This window comes from Condylostylus longicornis, unplaced genomic scaffold, assembly GCF_029603195.1.
Source record: "Condylostylus longicornis isolate FDR11 unplaced genomic scaffold, ASM2960319v2 ptg000001l, whole genome shotgun sequence".
Taxonomy (NCBI): Eukaryota; Metazoa; Arthropoda; class Insecta; order Diptera; family Dolichopodidae; genus Condylostylus; species Condylostylus longicornis.
The window spans coordinates 6,787,286-6,809,028 of NW_026577970.1; the positions used below are offsets into that span (position 1 = coordinate 6,787,286).

Consider the following 21,743-nt stretch of genomic DNA (forward strand, 5'->3'; position numbering starts at 1 on the left):
TTCTAACATTTACGAGTGTGAAAAACACTTTCATAATCGCTAAAAACAATTAGTATTAGAACTTGTATTACTCAGAAAATAAACAATACGGTCGGTTATGAGCCGCTCTCATTAGATTTTGCATTGAATGACGATTTTTTGTAATGACAGAATCAAAAATTTATTCACGCGGTAATTATGTAAATTAAATATTGTTTTCAATGAGAAAAATAATTTTTTTTCATAAATTAATCTTTATTATTCATTTATTACTTTTAATAAATTACCATAAAAAAATCACTCTCATTAGTTATAAACTTTTTAAAATTGCAAGTTATTTAAATTTTTTATTTAAATAATAATTTTAAGCAGCCCCACTTCAATTAATTTTTTTTTTTTTGTGTATAATTTTAACACCCCATGACATTGACAATATGTAAATTAATAATAGCAATACAAAAAAGACAGAACTTTTTTTTTTGTAAAATTCTCTTTCATTTATAATAACTAGCCTACAAAGATAGACTCAAACTTCAATTGAAAATTTTTTTGAATTAATTATCAAAAATTTTTTTTTGTGATAGTGCGGTAATCTAGTCGAAATAATTAGACTTTAACACATTATTATAATTTTTATTATTATTTTTTTTTTTGAATATTAAATCAACAGATTTCCGCTAATATGATAAATGAAAATTTCATATATGAAAACTGAGAAAAAAAAAGAGAGAAAAACTGGGAAAAAAAAACAAAGAGTTTTAATATTTCATCGACCAAACATAACCTTAAACTTGCTCTCTATTGTTCAGTCGTAATTAAGTCTTCACGGTGGAAAGAGAATTTATATTATTTGATAGCATTATTCAGATACTAGTGACATCTAGAATATCATAAAGCTTACTACATAATAATTTTTAAAACAAAATCATGAAACCGTTAATTTTTTTATTACCAATTATTTTATTCTATTCATTGGTAAATATTTAAAAAAAAAAATAGTAAATTTTTTTTTTAATTTTTGTTTTTTTTTTTTTTTTTTGCAAATCCATACACACATGTGCACTCTTTTGTAGGTATTTTGTGAAGCTGATTTTGATTTACTTGAAGAAGCATATTCAAATTGTACCCAAGAAAATGATGTAACACCAGATTTAGAAGAACTTATAAAAAATTATAATTTTAGTCAAACAACTGAAAGTTTACAATGTTATTGGAAATGTTTTATGGAAACAACCGGTAATATGTTAGATGGAAAAATTATTAGAGATGAAATGTGTAAATATCTTGAATCACAAATTGTTTATGGCCTTTATGATGAAGATGATATTAAAAGATTATTTGAATTTTGTGAGAAAGCTGTTTTAACAAGAACAAAAGGTGAAAGTGATTGTGAAATGAGTTATGAATTATCAAAATGTATTTATTTAAATTTAATTGGAGAACATAAAATTGTTGGTAATATTAAATGAGAAATAATAAAATAATTATATATATTAACATTTAAAATAGCCTATAATATTAATTCGCTACAATTAATTAAAAAATATTCAATCGTTAAGTTTTTAAAAATATTTTAAATAAATATTGGAAATGATATATAATTGTATAATAAAGTAAATTTTGTTTAAAAAATAAATTAATAAAAAACAATTATAATATTTCATATATTTTGTTAGTTATTACAAAAAAAAATTAATTTCTTTAAAATTTATTTTTTATCATCAAAAGTTTAAAAATTTTATTTTTTAAATTTCTAATTAAAAATACGAACTATAGAAGAATGTAGGTTTTCACTAGTTAGTGCAAAAGGTTGTATATCAATCTATATTGATGTATACTAGAGTAAAATTTAGCACTGCAATGCAAAAACAATTTAAGTGTCCAAAACAATTTCCTTCACTAGTGCATAATAGCTCTCCACAAAAATCGTACTGTAAAATATTTGTCCTATAAAATAAAATTTTAAAAATGACATTATTTTAAAAAAAATGTCAAATAGTTTTAAAAAATAATTAATATTTTGTTTATTAAATGTCAATTTGTGACTGTAATTATTTTTATTAAAAAAAAATAAATTTTTTAAAATTTTTCCGAACATCGAAATTTTCTTTCATTGTTTATTAGTTGGAGAAAAATTTCTTCCATTTTTTTGCACTAATACATTAATAAATGAAAACCCCAAATGTGTACATACATATGTACATATGTATGTATAATAAAATTTCAACTCGAATTATAGTAATAATAATAGTGAAACTAATTTTTGAGTAATATACCAAACAAAACAAAAAGTTGGAACCAGGTTAGCCCTTTCATGGCGATTTTTTACTGAGGGCTGTTGAGAAAATGTAAAAGTTGGAACTACATGTAACTCATTTATGATCAATAATAAATTCTTAATTTTTTTAAAAAAATTTATAATATATTTTGTGGATGACAGTTTTGCAAAAGTGACCTGAATTTCCTGGGATCCTGGCATGTCTCATAATAATCATAGCTTCTAAAATATGAGTATGACTGCCAATAGTGAGTATTACCCTCAATTTAGGGATTTTTAAATCCGAATTTTAAATAATTAGAAAACAAAAAAAATTTTTAACAAATTTATTTTGTAGTATACGAAAACTTCGATATTTTAACTCAAAACTCTGGAAGAATAAAATCCTAAAGGAAAATTTTTAAAAAGTAGAAAATTAAATAAAATCAAATGCAACACATATTATAGAATTTCCATTTTTTTAAAAATAACCCAAACATATTTTGTTGCAATTTTTCTGAGACATATTATATATCCACAGTGTGACGATGAGCTGTGATAGGGTTAATAAATAATTCATAATGTAAAATCATAAATATCGCAAAACTTGATGACATCATTCTATGACTAATGGCATTTATTAAAGTTTTAATTTAATATACAATTTTATGGTACGAGTATTTAAGATTTTTTAAATTTTGTTCTGTGAGGATATATGTATGTATAAAATTATTCCGTGTCAGGAGATATGTTGATTACAGATATAAGAAAATTTTACATATATTTTATCTATTCAACACCAAAAGTGTGTTAAAATTAAATAAAAAAAAAAAGCAAATTCTCAACATGTTTGTCATATACGAGTATATAGAAAATTAAATCAAGAAATGAAGATGGTAAAGTAGGTTGGTAAAATGAATAACTAGGTTTATTTTTAGTTACATATTAGAAAAAAAAAAATTATTACTTGCCCTATATTTTAGTAAATAACCTACATATTTTTATGAATAACAAAATATGCTTATATTTTTATTATTTATACGAATATTTAACCTTTTTACGTTCTATTTTTAAAAATTGAATTACATATGTAATAGTTTGTATGAATGTCGTAACGTATTAGCATAAGCAATATATACAAACAAACATTTTTATATATTTTATTAAATCTAATATTACTAAATAATAACAACATTGGAAATGTAAAAAAAATTATATTTAATTGAAGCCGGCCAGATTTCATAAAATACAACAAAATTCCTGAAATCTTATATATGTACATGTTTTAAAGATTGATGTAACCATATTTGAATTGAATAAAAATATAACATTATAATTTCCATCTTGAAATAAATGAAGAATTAAAATACCCGCTCAATCTGAATGTGTTAAAATTCTCCTATATTCTTCTTATATTTTAGGGAAAATAAAATCAAACAAAGTCAGTACATATACATAAACATGCATCGCAAAAGATTGAAATAATTCCATTAAATATAAGAAGACACCTTTCAATTCTATAATTAACAGAACTATGACTATACCATTAGAAAAAGAGAATTGAAAGTCGTCAACGAACAAGATTAGATACTTGACTGCGAAAAGTGGAAACTGAAAGCAAAAGGAAACTAAATAGGCATATTTAATGCAACCAACTAAGGAAATATCCAAATTACTTTATCCTTTTTGAGTTCAGCCCTGAAATACTAACTAAGGACCTTATTAAGCTCTATAATAAATACAAATTTAAGAACAATAAGATATGCAAGAAATACCAAATAAAATGTCAAATTTACTTAATAAATTTTACATCTGTCTAATGAAGACACCAATAGTAACAAGATCAAAAGAGCATTTGGTTTAAGTATAAAAGGAGACTAGAAATCGAAAATTTTGGATCTATATGGGTTCGGAATACTTACTTGATATTTAAATTCATCTATACGATATTAAATAAACTAAATTAAAATAAAACTTTCGGATTTCTAATTATAAAATTATTTTTAACATTTTAGGTAATTTTAAATTTAACTAAAAAATAATAAATGTACATATTGTATATAAGTGTGGAAATCTAGAATTGAGCTGGTTTTTTTGAAATTTGTATAAGTCCATTTTTTCATATGAAAAAATCTCGAAAAAACTAGGACTGAATGCTACCTGCCTTTTTCCTCTAACAGTGGGGGAGCGTGACTCCTACTCTAAAAAATCACCTAAACTCCGAACGGATAAAACTGGTCCTAAAGACCAACTATTACCTTTTCGCTAACTTGGTTTTTCCGTACAGGAATTAAATACCTTCAATAAGGAAATTCATATTTCGTGTTAAACCGAATTTTATCTACAACCAAAGGAATTCCTATGTCCCTGTGAATGTCACCGTTACGTATATATTATGGCGCATATATACGTAAAAAAGTTGACTTATACCACCTTCAGAAAAACCAGCTCAATTAAGAACAAACTACGTTTGTAATTGCATAAAATTTTAAGCTCAAGTAAAATATATTCTTCGAATTAAAGAAAATTTTGTTTATTTTAAAATATTTAAAAATTTCAAAATGCAGAAAAATTATCAATTCATTTTACAAATAATTGGATAATTTTTTGAATTTTTAAAAGCAATATTAAAATTTTCTGTGTTTAGGAATAAAGCAGCTTTTGTTAAATCTCATATGTGCCACCCTCAGACGGATTAAAAAATATGAAGTTAATATTGTTGTTTTTTTTAATTTTATCGAAAATTTACTAAAAAGAATTATGAATATTTTATTCAAAAAAAAATTAAATGTACAAAAATCATATATTTACAATCAAAAATCCATTTAATCACGCATAAGTTATGCAATATATAAAAAGTTATTAAAATTATTTTAATCCGATATTTTAATTGATTAATGTAAAATTTACAAAATTTTATTTATCCAATAATAAAAAACTACATACACACATATGAAATTAATTAACTTACACTTTAAATAGATGAAGTTCTACTTAACCATTAAATAATCAAAATTAAAAATTTTAATATTTTTTATTATTTAAAATTTAATTTATTCAAAAATTTTTATACATACATATACAAATACTTATGTATATGTACATAAATTATATGATTTCTTTGTTTCTAAAAATAATGCGTTTACAATTTAATTGAATTAAGCGAAGAAATAAATTTTTGGTTTTTTAAATATGAAATCAGACTCGTTTCTAAGCAGCACTCATATTAAAGCAAAACTCATCTAATAGCAGAGTCAAAACTGTTTCACTTAGGCTTTCATATATGAATGTATTCGGTTATAAGTTTTAAGCAACAAGAAATTTTCAAATTTTTGATGAATTGTTGAATTCTATTACTTTTTTATTTGAAGAGCAAAGAAAGATGTTTAATGAAGTTATAATTAAGTTGGTTGGTGGGTGTGTCTCAATAGGGTAGGCGCCGACCGTCTATAGACATAATTAATTATGTGCTATATTCCGGCGTCGCAACTATGTAGAGTCCACTAAGTGTCTAACATACCTCCACGTGGTACCAACCGGGCAACGATCCTGATGATCGGCTAAATGTTAGATGCGACACGGTCAACGTTGGGCCCAGCAAGCTGTCGTTGACCTTAAACAAAAATAGCTCACAGACCTAAAAAGCCTCGGATAAGGATTGATAACACGGCAACGACTATGGCAAGTACAAGGATTACGATTAAACATCAAAAACGAATTTCTAAAGATCTAAGATGTGCATGTTGGAACATACGCTCATGGGCCAGAAGAGAGCATGAAATACTGCTTGAAATGCAAAAGCATAAAATCGATATATGCGCTATCTCGGAGACAAAACGTAAGGGTAAGGGCGAATTAACTTACACCGATTACATCCTCAAATATAGCGGAATTGCAAAATCTAAAAGAGCCGTAGCAGGAGTAGGTATTTTAATTAACACAAAGCTCATACCAAACATAGAGGATACATATTATGTTGACGAGAGAATCATAAAAGTCGTGTTAGATATTGGCAAAGAAAAAATCCACTTTCTAAGTGTGTATGCACCAGATTCCAGTAGAAAAAAAGAGGAAACGGACAATTTCTACGAAAACCTGCAAAAAGAAATTGACAAAATCCCAACAGGTGAAAAAACATTTATTCTTGGGGATATGAATGCAAGAGTTGGAAATAATGTCGTAGATGGGGTCAAGCAAAGATTCAATGAAGATCAAACAAACGAAAATGGCATAAAACTTACACTTTTCTGTGCAAATAATGAATTAAGAATAAATAACACATATTTCAATCACAAAAAACAACACAAAATAACCTGGTCAAACACAAGAGGTTCCACATCTACAATAGACTATATAATAACAAACAGAGCAATTCATCCAAACATAATACTTGATGTACGTTCACTATCTTCAGCAAATGCCGGAACTGATCACAACTTGGTTCTCGCAAAAATAAGATTGTCTATAAAATTAAAAACGAAAAGACAATCAATGCTTCGCGAAAAACTAAACATTGAAGCTTTAAATAACGAATCCGTAAAATATCTATACAAAAGCAGACTGGCAAACAAAATCAACACGAACATAATTAACATCGATGACAACGTAGAATCAAGTTGGGAAAAAATAAAGAATAACATAATAAACGCGGCCAATGAAGCTCTAGGCACAAGAACTGTAAACTCGAATGCTAAATTAAAAAACACACCATGGTACAATGCAGAAGTTAAGAGTTTGGCAAAGGAAAAACGTGTAGCCTTTATTAACTACGTCAGCAATCGTATACCTGAAAATTACCAACAATACAGGGAAACAAGAAATCGTGTGAATAGTAGCATTCGAAAAATAAAAGAAAGTTACTGGGCAGCATTCACTGCAGACATGGAAAGAGACTTATACGGCTCCCAAAAAAAGGTCTGGAAAATGCTCAGACGTCAGAAGCGAGAAGTAAATGAATACACACAAACACAAAGTATATCCACGCAAGATTGGGAAAAATATTTCCACAGTTTATATAATGACATGGAACAATATGTAGCTGAAACTATTTTTCCTAGAGATACAGACACACCAATTAGTGTTGAAATCGTGACACAGGCAGTCAAAAATTTGAAAAATCGTAAGGCAGCCGGACACGATGGCATCTATAATGAGTTAATAAAATATGGTGGCGAATACCTATACGAACAATTGACTTTACTATTCCAAAACGTCATTAACCATGGAATAGTACCGAACGACTGGAGGAAAAGTATCACTATACCCATTTTCAAAAAGGGGAACAAAAACGTATTGGAAAACTACAGGGGAATAACTTTACTCAGCGCAGTGATGAAATTATTTACGAAAATTCTCGAGAAACTTCTAACCGAAAGAATTTCATTGAGCGAAGAACAACAAGGCTTCCGTAAAAACAGGTCCACAATCGATGCGATATTTGTTGTACGTCAAATTGTTGAAAAATCTATAGAGTTTGAAAAACCAGCTTTCATGTGTTTCGTTGACTTAACAAAGGCATTCGACCGAGTTAAGCTAGGGGATATTGTGAAGATTCTGAACAACAAGAACATACCTCCAAACATCATTAAAATCATCGAGGAACTAAACATCGAGGAACACAACAACTCACGTGCTGGTAAACAACGAGCTATCGAACGAAATTCCAATATCGGCAGGAATTAGACAAGGGGATTCTTTGAGTCCATTTCTGTTTAATCTTGTAATGGATCAAATAATAGCGGAAGTAAAAAACGCAGGTCATGGTTTCAGAACAAACAAAGGTGAAATCAAAATATTATGCTACGCTGATGACGCTGTATTGATATCCGAAAACGAAGATGAGCTACAAAGATTATTACATCGGTTTTATTTATCTGCTAAAAAGTACAACATGGTGATCTCAACGGAAAAAACAAAATCACTCGTAGTATCGAAAGATCCCATCAGATGTAAATTAGCCATCAACGACATTATAATAGAACAAGTTATGTCCTTCAGATATCTTGGAGTGGAAATATCTTCAAACCAAAACCGTGAAGCAGACAACCGCGCACAAGTAAACAAGGCAGCAAGAGTGTCCGGATGTTTGAAAGATATTATATGGAAAAATAAGTACATGAACCCCACATCTAAAGTCAAAATTTACAAAACATGTGTAAGACCAATTATGACTTATGCAGCAGAAACAACATCAGAAACATGTAGAACCAAAACTAACAAACGCACTGCAGAAATGGCGATTCTACGTAATATTAATGGCTCTACATTGCGAGATCGTGTCCGCAGTTCTGATATAAGGAAATCTTTAGAAATCCAAGATGTGGTTAGATGGGTGAGGGAAAGAAGACGTGCTTGGAACGATCATATATCTAGAATGGATACCAGCAGGATCGTAAAAATATCCAAAGAAGGAATACCGGGCACCAACAGACCTCCAGGACGACCGCCCAAAAGGTGGATGGATAGCTGGACTTCTACCTCACAGGAGGCTAATTAGTTACAAACAGGCTGTCAAGCCTACACCAAGAGAAAGAAGAAGAAGAAGAAGAAGAAGAAGAATAATTAAGTTAAGAAATATTTGGAGCAAAATCATCTCTAACACTTTACGATCTCTTTCATTGCTTTTCCGTTTACTCCGTTCATCGGGGCTCTAAACAGTATAAAGAGTAAAGCTCAAAACTCTTTCTCAAATATATGAAATTTAATTTATTGTTTGCAAATATACCCTAATATTATTGCATATATCTAGGCGTACTAATTATTAATCGTTAATAATATTATTATTATTATTATTATTAAAGATAGAAACATAAATGAATAATAAAGGTCGTTATAAAGAATCCTTTTATATTAAAATTTATTAACAATATTTTGTATTAATTAAATGCAAATTTTTATTATACGAATACAAAATACTTTAAAATAACAAAATATATTTTACGTTAATTATGAACATATGACGTGTATAAATAAATGTAAATATTAAAATATAAAATAATCATAATGTTATAAATTTTTTAAAAATAAATTTAAAAAAAAATAAAATTAAAATATATAATATACCGTATATAATGTGGTATATACATTGGTATATGAAGCATGTGTATAAGTATATATTTACTTTTATTAAATGCAAAATATAAAATATATAAAAAAAATTTGATGTGGTCAGTATAGACCCGATCGCGCAATTTCTATATTTTCTCGAAATTTCTATGCCTTTATTCCCAATATTTTAACTAAAATATTTCACAATATTAAATGGACTTGCATATATTTTGATATTCCGATTTTGGAGTCCGCCTTGAGTAAAATGTTTGAGTAAACTTAATATTAAATTTCAAGCTATTCTTTTTATTAAATTCCTTAAATATTACAGAAAATAAAAAATCTACCTCTAATAAATGGCCCAGTTTCCTGGTATTAATTCCCTTCAAATTGTTACTTTTTTCGGTAAGCATATTATATTGAAATATAATTCGAATAATCTCATTTATTATTTTCTTATAAGAACAAAAATATAAATTTGAACTTAAGTAAAAATCTAGAAAGAAATGAAGAAATACATTTTCTATAAAAAATATATACAATACTTTTTTTTTTCTCAATAACTCCCAAACTGTTACAGGTAGGAAGATGACTCGTATATAATATTAAAGTTCGGTTAACAGAGCTGTCAGTTGCACTACAATTAAGGTAAGTTTCAATGTTGCATCACCTAAAAAATTAACATATTTTAAGTTAAAATTTCAAATTTTTCGTCTTTTACAATCATGTGATTGCGAAATCTTAGCAGATTAGAGCTAACGTAAATATTCATAAGAAATCCCTTGTTCTGAGGTTTCCAAATCGTATTTTATATAATGACACCGGAACAACCATGTTAATGCACTTAAAATTTCTTAAAAGAGTAAAAAAATCAGTCCAAATTGTCTGCAATTCCGAATCCATTGAGCTTTGGACATCATCCCGAAACAAAAATTTTGTTCACTTATGAGAGTTTACACAATGGAGTATAGTAGTGTACTTAGATTCAAATATAATTTTTTTTTGTAAAAACGCGTTCTGTTAAACATGAGATACATAAGTGCACATAACAAAAAACATCTTGCTAGAAATATTGATATTGTAGTGCTTCACCACCAAGAAATGTATTTCCATTGAAAATTTAATATTGTTAAACTTAGTGCCATTACAAGACGTACCATTTTGTATGCAATGCAGTCGATAATAATAATAATAAAATTTCACTTAATAATGGCACTAATAACAAAAAATACAAATACAAATAATAATTTTTTACTGTTAAAGTTAATAACTTAATTACCGTTATATTTTTATTATATTTTTCTGTTTCGTTCGCGTTTAAATTCTATTGAATAAAATTCATCAGATCAGAATCTCTGAAAACACACAGAATGCCAATAATGGTTAGTATTTTTCTTTTGTTATCCCTTTTTTTTTTGTTGCCTTTGTTTTTTAATTATTTTTTTATTTAATATTTTTCAACCATATTTACTCTTAGTCTCCCTATATTGTATTATAGATTTTATTTTTATATAATAAAAACGTTTTCTTTAAAAACACGCGTATATCGTAATGAGTACAATTGCATTAATTTGTGCCATCTGTGTTTCAAGTGCTATAATATGGCGGTCTAGAAAATTTTTTGAATAGTATGTATATAAAAACAATTATGAAATTAAGAATAATAAGAAAATAAAACAAATTAATATAAATATATTTTTCATAATTATTATCATTCATGTTTGGGAATGGCAATATAAAAAAAAATTTTATTGCATTTTATTAATATAACAGTAACAAATATGTGTATGAAATAAAAACATTGAACTATGGGTACAACAATACTTCACTTTACACATTCGTAAATAATATAACTTTATGGTAAAGAGAGAGTTATAACTTAAGCAAACTTACCGACACAACGAGTTTTCCAAGAAATTATAAAAAAAAAGCAGAGCCATGAATGAATGCTAATGATACTGAGAAATACGCATAAGAGCCAAAGAGCCAATTCGGTATTTTCATATTACAATGACAATTATGCTATTTGTCAGGTTAAGAGTTGCCGAATTTTCAAATTAACACGATTGCCTTACAACACCCGGTATTATGCTGAACTCAGGTATTTTCGAATTGTGTTCCTAAATACCCGCAATTTATTAAAATTTAATTTAAACTGAAATCATAGTCCGGCAATTGTGTCACATGTGTTACTATAATTATAAAGTCAGTAATAATATTAGATTTCTATATAGATTCAAGTTAAACATTAAACGGGGAATTTCTTTACGGGCACATGTAAATACACTATAGTAAACACAAAATGGTCAGTTGTTGCGAATATTTTCGTTTATAATAATGTAAAATCCTCAAGAATTTGAGACAGTTGTGACAAGAAGACTCATTTTTTTTTTGTGTTTTGCTTTTTATTTTTATCTTATTAAATGAATAAATTTTTTTTTTTGTTTCAAAAAAGACTTTTTCAATTTGTTTAAAAAATAATTGCGGGTTTTTTTTTATCAATACAACAACATACACTTTTAAGGTGCACTGGAGACTTTTACGAAAGATTCCATATTTACACTCGTATATGCATATGTATAAGCAGATGGACTTAATTGTTAAAGTGGTACAAAATTTAAACATAAAAATATTAATAATATACTTACATACTCGTATATACTCGTATATGTTGGAATATTATACGTAATTATTTATATATGTATATTTATACATTGTATTCGAATGTGAATACAAAATTGATGTATGCAAATGATATTGTTTCATTTTAATTTATTTCACCTTGTTTAATATTAAATTCATACATGAACATATACATATATAAAATTCATTATGCTCATATCATTTACGAATACAAATATATTGTAAAATAAATGGTATATAATAAATTTGTGAATACATTTATAATAGAAAGGAAGGATAGAATTTGAATAGTTCCTTGAGCTTATGTAAATGAAATTTCAATTCAATAATCAAAACTATAAACATATCATTATATAGGCAACCAATTAAAGCTTACATAAAAATTTCAAAAAATTATTGTATTAAAGCAATATGAATTAACATCGTAAAATTACTAATTCGTAACAACCGTACGATTGCAGCTACTTATTCAAATTTAATTCATATAAAAATTATATTAGTAATGTTATTTATAGTTTGTGTACACTTTTAAAGTGAATTGTTCTAAACTATATATTAAATAAGTAAGAAAGACTTCATTTACATTTAAAACTAAAGTTTTCAAAACAGAACTAAAGCGGTGAGCTGCAATACTGGATGATTTCCGTTGTAAAATCATAACAACGCGGAAACTACACTGTTCAGTAATTTGGATATATTGTCACATACCCATAGATACCCTCCAAACAGATGATGTCAAAAAAACCGTCAGTGGTAAATTAGAATAATTTGTGGTTGCAATTCCGCTCTATTCTGGCTGGTATCATTTATATATGTATGTGAATTCTGTATATGAATTTGGACAATTCGTCGTGAACAATTGCTCTTGTTCTGTTTTCAATTTTAATTGTCCTAGAAATTCTTTAAACCATAATGATGACCGAGGATATATTCCTGTATTCGTTAACTAATGCAATATAAAATTATTCATCTTTAATTTAGTTAAAATCTGTATATGAACTACCTTAGAATTTGCCAGACACCTTTTCGTATTAATTTTTTTTTTTTAATTTTGCAATAATGTAGAAAAAATTTAATATTTTACATTTAATTTAAAAAAAATCGTAGATAATTTAAAAATAAAATTCATTTAATTTTTTTTTTTAAAGTACAAATTCAGGAGGAACTTTAAAAATTATTTAAGCTCTCAATATTAATTGATTTTTTACAGGTTATTGATAGTTTCCAACATCTTTATTGTTAACCAATTGGAATCGAATTTGTGATTCTATATGTTCATTTGAAATTTAGGTAGTAGAATGTAATTCATGAGCTGAATAACACCACTACATATTATACTGCAATTTTGAAATCACGCGCTATATCTGGGCGCAATTACTACAATTAAATAACATTTTTTTATATATGTTTATCGAAAATTTGTAAGGTTATTTTCAATTTATACATTCATTAACATTATTATTAATTTTTTCATTGACCAAAAAATTTTTAATAATCAATTAAATAAAATTAAAATTATTTTATACGTGTAGAAAATTATGAAGTAGTTAAAATGGTACATAGTACTCGCGTTAATTTCAAATTACACCATAAATATACATACACTTGTACATACAATATGTGTAGCTATATAACTGTAAAATAACCTTGTATGTATGGATATGAAAAATTAAATTATTATTTTAAATTAAACAAAATGTTAAAAACTTTGTGGCTTTCAGTCATATATAAAGCCATCCACAGTATAAAATAAACAATTTTTAAAATTTTTTATAGTAAAAAATATTAAATTTTGTTTTTTTTTATATTTTACTTGTTTAAATATGTAGTAGCTTTAAATGTAAAAAAAAAAATGGAAAAAAAAAGGATACGGCCACTTTAGAAATTAATTTCTCGCACTTTTCCCATGTTTAATTAAAATTGGCCATTAGCAATTTCCATTGTCATGTTCGAATTTTTATTCATTTTTTTTTCTTGTTTTGTTATTATTCTTTTGTTATTTTATTCCTGTTCTGTTATTTTGTGCGCTTTTCATTGTAATTTCACTTAACGTTTTTCCTAATTGTTCAACGATATGTTCAAGTGATGTAAGGACATGCATAGCTTTAAATTGAAAATTTTGTGTTTTTTTTTTTTCTTTGTGTTTTTTGGTTGATTGTGTACATATAGACACGGGCATAAATATAACCATGTTGCACATACTATATATACATAACATACAAAATTTACATTCATCCACACACACTCACATTAAATATCCATTTACTTTTTTAACAAAAATGGCAAATAAATATATTGTGTGTGATCTAAAAATGCACCCAAAAAAAGAAGATGATATACAAGTATGTGTGTATGTACGTATAAATGTAAAGATATGAAAACAAGCTATAATATATGTTGATGTTTGTAATTACAGAATTCGGGATAAACCAGGATTCTAACATTACAAATAATAAAAAATGTTTTTTTTTTTGTTTTTTTTTCCTTTTAATTTTTGTTTTACATTGTAATCAAATATGTGGTGGCTCTCTTTGTATTAACAATTTTTAGAAGCTGTGAATTCATTTTTGGTTTATATATAGACAAAGAAAAAAAGCAAAAAACAAAAATTATCGAATTAAAATCTAGTTGATAGAAAAAAAAATGTAATATCCGTAAATTTTAAAGAATTGATCAATTTTGTTTCTATACAGAAATGAAACACACTTATAAATAAAAAAACAAGTTTTGGAATCACTTTGTCTAATATACATATGTTAAGTTTCACTCAAAATCATTTGTAATTTTAAAAGCATTTTTTTCAACAATACAGATTATTAATTATAAAGTTTTACGGGATGACCTAAGTGGCCAAGTGGGATGAATAAACTCTATAGATTCCATGAAAGAAATTCTAGGTATTGGGAGTCTGTATAGAAAAATTAATAATAAAATATTCCTTGCTAATTCAAATTTCCAGCTGATTCTGAATTCTTAAAATATTCATGTTTCTCACAGTTTTATAATAACTTCAATATTTTAATTCATCCATAAATTTCCCATTGGCGTACTAAAATTACACAACTAATATGTAGCTCTTGTGTAAGTTTTACAAATTTTGTAGGTGCATTATTCAATAAAAAGACTTTTTTTCTTTCTTCTTGTAAATAGCAATTGAAAACAAATATATAAATTATTTACATTATTTTGCATAATACGTTTTTAAATTTTTTTGTTACTATGCCACAAAAAACATAAAGTATTTAGTCATTGCAAGTTGGTCATCAATTACCAGATAATTTAAGTTCATTACAGAATGAAACACTGTCGACGGATTCAATCGTAATATTGATGAAAAATTTTCATTATTTCAGATTCTTATGCTATAAAATTGTGAAATATAAATTTTTATTTTTTCGAAAGCCAAATTAAAACATGCTAATTTTAGATACCAAATACCATATACTTCTAAGTTCTGTATGTTTATCATTCTTACCATCATTTTACAAAAATAATCGATATTGTTGAATAACGTTAAAATTTTTTGAGATCTATATATTTTTTAAAAACAAGGGGTCTCGCATTAACACCAAGCATCAAGAAAAGGATTATCAAATATAATTACAAATATTTATGGAGTATTCCTTGTTTTTTTTTCGTGCAAATTTCGTGTACATTTCGCGTAATCATGGGGTCGATATTCAAGAGACGAAATTCAACTATTTCAAGTATTTCAATTAGTAAATATATTTTATTGTAGTATTTGACTTCTTATTAAAAAATACAATAAAAATCAATTTTTAGCATCTCTTATAAGTTAAAATACATACGAATAATATATTTTGAAAATATTTGAAATAAATTATAAATACCAATATAATAGTAAAATTTTATTCAGCAAATTCTTATAATTCTTAATAATTATATTTTTTACCTCAGATAAATACAGTTATATTGAATTTTTTATCATACTATCATTTCTTATATAATTAAAATTATATGATATTCTTAATTCTTTATTGTACAATAACCATCAGAATTACCAAAATCTTTTAATACACAAATCATATAATTTAAAGCAAAATCACAATCATCAATTCCTTTAGCTTTCTTACATTTTCCAACTAAAAGTTCTGCTTTATGTTTATCAAATACCAATGGTGCTTCACAATCATTTTCCATATCTTTGACCATTGCAATATCTATAATTTTTCCATCTTTAAGTGTTCCAGTCTTTTCAAGTAAACATTTAACAAAACATTTAGCTTCATTTGTTAAACTTATTTTTTCTATTGATTTCAATTCATCCGATGTAACATTAAATTGTTGTTCACATTCCATTTCAATTTGTTCTTCAAAGGCCAAATGATCATTACTATTATCGACATCTGTTTCATTTGGTTGAGCATTTAACTATTAAAAAATAAATAAAATATGTAAATTTTTACTCACATTCTATTATATTTATATTTATATTTAATTCATATAAAATATACTTGAAGTATAATTGATCCCGATAAAATTAAAATAAACAATTTTAATCCCAAGTAAACAATTTTAATTTTTATCATTTTTATATATAAAAAAAATTGGTTTTCACTTTGATAATTTAATCCTAAAATTATAATCAATACATTTAAAATATTATTATAAATAAAATTTTTTTTATTATTATTATTTTAACCTTAATGTAATATTAAACTTTTTATAAAATCAACAAGTTCTAAAAATTATATTTAAAATTTATTTTCCAAATTTACACAACTAATCTAATGAGCCAGCAAAATTAAATTAAATTAGATGTGACAAAAACACATCCGATATTATCATTATTCTTTTCTGTGTCATTCAAATTACTCTCTATAATTATAGTAACTTTAAATTATTCATTATTCTATCAAACTATATATAAATAATTATATTAAAAACAAAAAGTTATAATTTAATCAATTAAAGAATTTGCACCAAATTATAAAGTAATTTTCACATTAAATATTTTACACAATATCCAGATTCTATTTAAATAAATTTAGCAATGGTTTGTAAAATAGCACATTTCCGTTTAGTTTAGCTATTTTCAGTGATAAGAAATATAAAAACCAGAAATATGTACTATGTATGCATTTAAAGAATATTGCATACTTTTAGGGTTCGTATAAAAATTCAAAGGATATTAGCATTTATTAGAAATATTAGAGCATTAGAATTCACTACTAGCTTCTGGGTCTTTTAGAAATACCCAAAAGCTTACATTTTCTGAAAAATAAGGAGCTTATAATTCTATAATTTTGTTATTTCTAAATGGCTAATTGCATATTGTTCGGGTTCGTACAAAAATTCAAAGGGTATTAGCATTTATTAGTAATATTAGAATATTAGAATTTACCACTAGCTTCACTAAAAATATTGCTAATTACAACTTAAAAGGGGAGAGTGGAAAAAATTTTCTTCTAAAAAAATAAATTATTATTTACTAATATCTTGTCTAGAACTTAATAAAATTTTTGAATTCATTAGAGTCTACCTTACCTTCTACAAGAAAAACTATGTTATAATTATAGATTACGTTTCTCTATCTATACTTCCAGTAAAAGAAGCTATTCTTTATTTTTCTTCGTTTGCAAACTTATTTATTTCTGTTTTCGAAACAGAATTGTATTTTTATAATTTTGAGGCTATAATTATCATAGAGGAGGTAGATAAAAAATCTATATCTAAAAGAATAAAATTCTCGTAAAGATCAATTTTGTTTTTAAAACTGCAGCTTTCTATTTTAAAGAACGAAATTTTTTTAAGTAAACGCACTGACAACTTGGCATAATGAAACTAACAAGCAGTTTTTTATCTTGATGTGGTAAAAAAAAGATTATAGAACTTTTATTTTTTATATTTTTTAAATATCCAAAATTTTATTAAGAGAAAATCACATTAATTTATTCCTATTTAATAATGCACATAATATTATGCGTGTATTATAACATTTTAAATATCAAAATAAGGACGAATTAATACATAGCCATTATATATACTGAAAAAAAAGATCACTATTTTCGTAGCCAAAAAACATAACTACAACTTTATATCTGAAGTTGCTAAAAATAATAACAAAGTTAACAATATTTCTACCTCCATATTAAATGCATATTTATTCTGCAGTGATATACATAGCTGGTTTGTGACATGTAAAATGTAGCTAGATTTTATGACTATATTTTTAATTGACCTTCTGAGATTCTTCATGTATACATGGCAAACAAAACATTTCTAAAATTACTGCGGAACATTGAAAATTTAGCTAAAAATTATGACTGTTTCTGCAATAGAACATATTCAGTTACAACTCTCACTATTTGTTTGTGTAGTAATAAAAAATTGCTGTAATAGCTAAAACATATGCTGAAATTTTGGTCAGTTATATAGCTATATTTTCATATATGCAAAATCTAGAAAGAAAATGCTATATTAAATTTGAAGTATTATTTATTACAACAACTATTTTCTCATTTTACTGAATTATCACGCGTAAGAAGTGTAGCTCAAATATTTCGATTGGAGTATACGTAAGGAGAAATTAAAAGTGAAAATTAAGGTGAAAAAAAAAATTTTAAATAAAAATTAAAGACAGTAAAAATGGATAATTTTTTAAAAAATATTTTGGAAGAATAGGGACTTAGCTCATTAAAACCTATTTTTGAAGGTAAGTAAATAAAATTTACAAATTTTAATTAAAAAAAAACATATCATTAAACGGAAGGTGAATATGAGTATGGAGTTATTAATTGAACATACTTCAGCTTTAATTACAGCTGAGACAATTATATTTTTTGTGATTCTGTAAAAAACATGGCCGTAAAAGCTAAAATAAAATGCTGGTAATATATTCGATCATTACCATTTGTTCTTTTATCAAATTCTCGAAATAAAATGTAACATTCTATTGTAGTGATAAACATGACAGCAATTGTTCAAATTGTTGCAAATACAAGTAAATGTTAATAATCCCGTTCTTTTTTTATCCAAAAATATATAAAGGTTAGATCAGATTTTTTGTTTTCATAGAATCAGAAACATAAGCGGACACGTTTATAGTGCGCAATAACATTTTACTTTTAAAAAATATTAAGAAATTTTAAAATATAAGTACTTTTTCTTTTTATATAATTTAATTGATGTTTTATAATAATATAGTGAAAGTTCAACATGGTAATATATTATTAATATTACAAAGTTAAGTAATATACTATTAAAAATATTATTTCTTTTTCATAAAAGTGCTTTTCGAAATTATTAGAAGAAGAGTTGAACCAAGAAGCTTTCAAGAGCTTGGAATATCAAGGAGTCTTAAATTTAATTGAAAAACAAGCAATAAGAGCAGTATTTTGGGCTAAATTCGTTTAAAAATATAAAAACATGCAGGTGAAAACAAATATTTCGTTGATTGAATTAAATTTCTTTATAAGTAATTAACTTAAAATGTATATTATGTTTCAGTATCCAACGCCATCAGCAGGAAGATTCGGAAAATACTTACGCAACTGAAATCGTAGAAAGCGACAGTGTTACAATATCAAATTTTTTGTCAGCAAATAGTTGCAATATAACTTTGCCCAATCAAGAACCTGTGTTCTTGCATGACACATCAACGTCATCTTTGTCAATTTTGGATTTATCAAGCTCAGCGCTTTGCGGAAAATTTTTAAAACATAAACATAATTAAGCAAAACTCTCACTTAAATAGGTAATTCATATTTATAAGGATTATTGTTTAAGAAAAGAATGAAAAATATTAAATAACCAAATAATATGATTCTGTGAAATGTTTATTTTGTATATTAATAAAAATTTAATAATAAACCAAAAGTTAATGTTATAGTTTCACTTCTTTTAGTTATAATAAATTTCAGAATAGTCCATTTTATTTAAGTAATAGAGCTATATTACATTGCTTTCATAAGGATAATTAATTGTAAATGTAGTAAAAATTTAACTCTGTATTTGCAAAAATCCATAATTGAAACATACCTAATAGGTTGCTAAAAGAGCCACATTAGATTGCTATTAATGACTTAAATAATTGCTAATACAACAAAATTTTAATGCTGCATTTGCAATAATCCCTAACTGCAGTATTCATGATATATAGGCATCAGAGCCAAATTACATTACCATAAATAAAATAAATACTTATAAGTATTGTAAAATTTTAATTATATAATTGCAAAGTCACTAACTGTAACACTAATAATACATATCTGACAGAGTCAAGTTACATAGTCTTGAGTGAAATAAATAAGTCCGAAAACAATAAAATTTTACGCTGCATCGACAATAATAAATGGATCTCAGTAATGAAAATGACTTGTATTTTTTAGCAGCATCAGATAAAAAAATAGCCACTAATGTTAATAATTGATTGCGATAAAATATGGCAGAAAATGCTATTTTTTCGCACTATCCCGATTTCTACCAGTTTTTATCACTAGGAGCATGCAAAACTATAGCAAATGTAGTAATATTTTTTTTTGAGTGATTTGAAATATGCATGTACCTCGTTTAAACTAGTCCTTTTATCCGCTAATTTTTTTTAGAGAAAACTATTAAAGAACGAGTTGCTTAAAAAAACAATCTAATTAGTTGTCGTATTGAAGCTATCTTAGCTATCTTATAGTTATTGATATACAAGTGTGATTTTTATGGTTAAAGGAAATTGAATCACATTATTGCCCTTATTAATTTACCCTAAATAACTCTCATGCTAAGTAATAAAAAGAGAAACAAAAAAAAGTTAAAACTTTTAAGATAAATTAAATTTCCAATTCTGAAACCTTAAAAAAATATAAGGCGGTCCTGTTATTTTGAAATAACATCTGCTTAGACAGATAAAATTAATACTTAACAACTATCGAAAATTTAAAAATATTTGATTTTCTAAATAAATTTTTATTTAAGATAATTATGAAAAAATAAAATTTACAACAAAATTACATTAAAATATTAATTGCAAAATATGTAAAAATTTTATCCAATAAAACCTATAAATCATAAAACTTAACAAAATTTAAATTGTGGCATTTTTTTATTGACACATGCTGAAAATTGAAATACCGAATCGCATTCATTCTTTCCAGATGGAGTTTTGCATGCATTTAATAAAGATTTAATTTTTTCAACATCAACATTTTGTCCTGGTGGACAACCAGATGACATTCTTTTAACAAAAGCATCTTCTTGAACAGCACCATTATTCCATAATCCAAGCTTTTCGAAAAAGCATTTTAAATAACATTTTGCGTTATCAGTACTTTTATCAGAAAATTTATCCAATAAATCTAAATCTTGTTCTGTAACATTTGTAATTTTTCTGCAATCAGAATCAATTTGTTTATCTGTTTCATTTTCAGCTATTATCAAATTCTAAAATTTTTAACTTGATATTAATAATTATTTTAATAAAAAATAATATTTCATAAAATATTATAATTTACATGTTCCAAAAGCAAAAGTAAAATAATAAAATTTAATAAATATTTCATCCCGAATTTTTGAATTATCTTGAAGGAACTTTAAAATTACAATTCACTTTAACAATTAATATTTTTATGCCAGCGAACTATTTATTATGTATGTATGTAAGTACACATTGTTTTTCCATAATTTTCTAATTACTTAATTAAATTGGCCATAACAACTTGACAAATATACATTATTATTAAAGATGACGAATTGATAGCACGTGTTAAAATCATTTTCAATTGTGTTGATAAAATTTCAAATCAGATCAAGTGATTTTAATACCTTAATGAATTTTTTATGTTCTTAATTAAGGCTAATCTTTTTT

At 25.5% G+C, this 21,743-nt stretch overlaps 4 protein-coding genes across 4 annotated transcripts; 2 read left to right on the forward strand and 2 right to left on the reverse strand.

The window, feature by feature from the left end:
• The first annotated feature begins 809 nt into the window (after positions 1–809).
• Positions 810–1,569, forward strand: LOC129618495 (general odorant-binding protein 56d-like). The gene is made up of 2 exons (XM_055533290.1): positions 810–954; positions 1,053–1,569. The coding sequence occupies exons 1-2, from the start codon at positions 907–909 to the stop codon at positions 1,446–1,448; spliced, it is 444 nt and encodes a 147-aa protein (XP_055389265.1). The 5' UTR covers positions 810–906; the 3' UTR covers positions 1,449–1,569.
• A 6,389-nt stretch (positions 1,570–7,958) lies between these two features.
• LOC129619146 (uncharacterized) lies at positions 7,959–8,732 on the forward strand. The gene has a single exon (XM_055534246.1). The coding sequence runs from the start codon at positions 7,959–7,961 to the stop codon at positions 8,730–8,732; it is 774 nt and encodes a 257-aa protein (XP_055390221.1).
• Positions 8,733–15,913: 7,181 nt separating this feature from the next.
• On the reverse strand, positions 15,914–16,687 carry LOC129619153 (general odorant-binding protein 56h-like). The gene is made up of 3 exons (XM_055534254.1): positions 16,590–16,687; positions 16,402–16,520; positions 15,914–16,318 (listed from the first exon to the last, which is right to left on the reverse strand). Exons 2-3 carry the CDS (start codon positions 16,474–16,476, stop codon positions 15,914–15,916), a joined length of 480 nt encoding a protein of 159 aa, XP_055390229.1. The 5' UTR covers positions 16,477–16,520; positions 16,590–16,687.
• Positions 16,688–20,824: 4,137 nt separating this feature from the next.
• LOC129616144 (general odorant-binding protein 56a-like) lies at positions 20,825–21,485 on the reverse strand. Its single transcript, XM_055531655.1, has 2 exons — positions 21,391–21,485; positions 20,825–21,319 (listed from the first exon to the last, which is right to left on the reverse strand). The coding sequence occupies exons 1-2, from the start codon at positions 21,436–21,438 to the stop codon at positions 20,954–20,956; spliced, it is 414 nt and encodes a 137-aa protein (XP_055387630.1). The 5' UTR covers positions 21,439–21,485; the 3' UTR covers positions 20,825–20,953.
• Between the last annotated feature and the right edge of the window lie 258 nt (positions 21,486–21,743).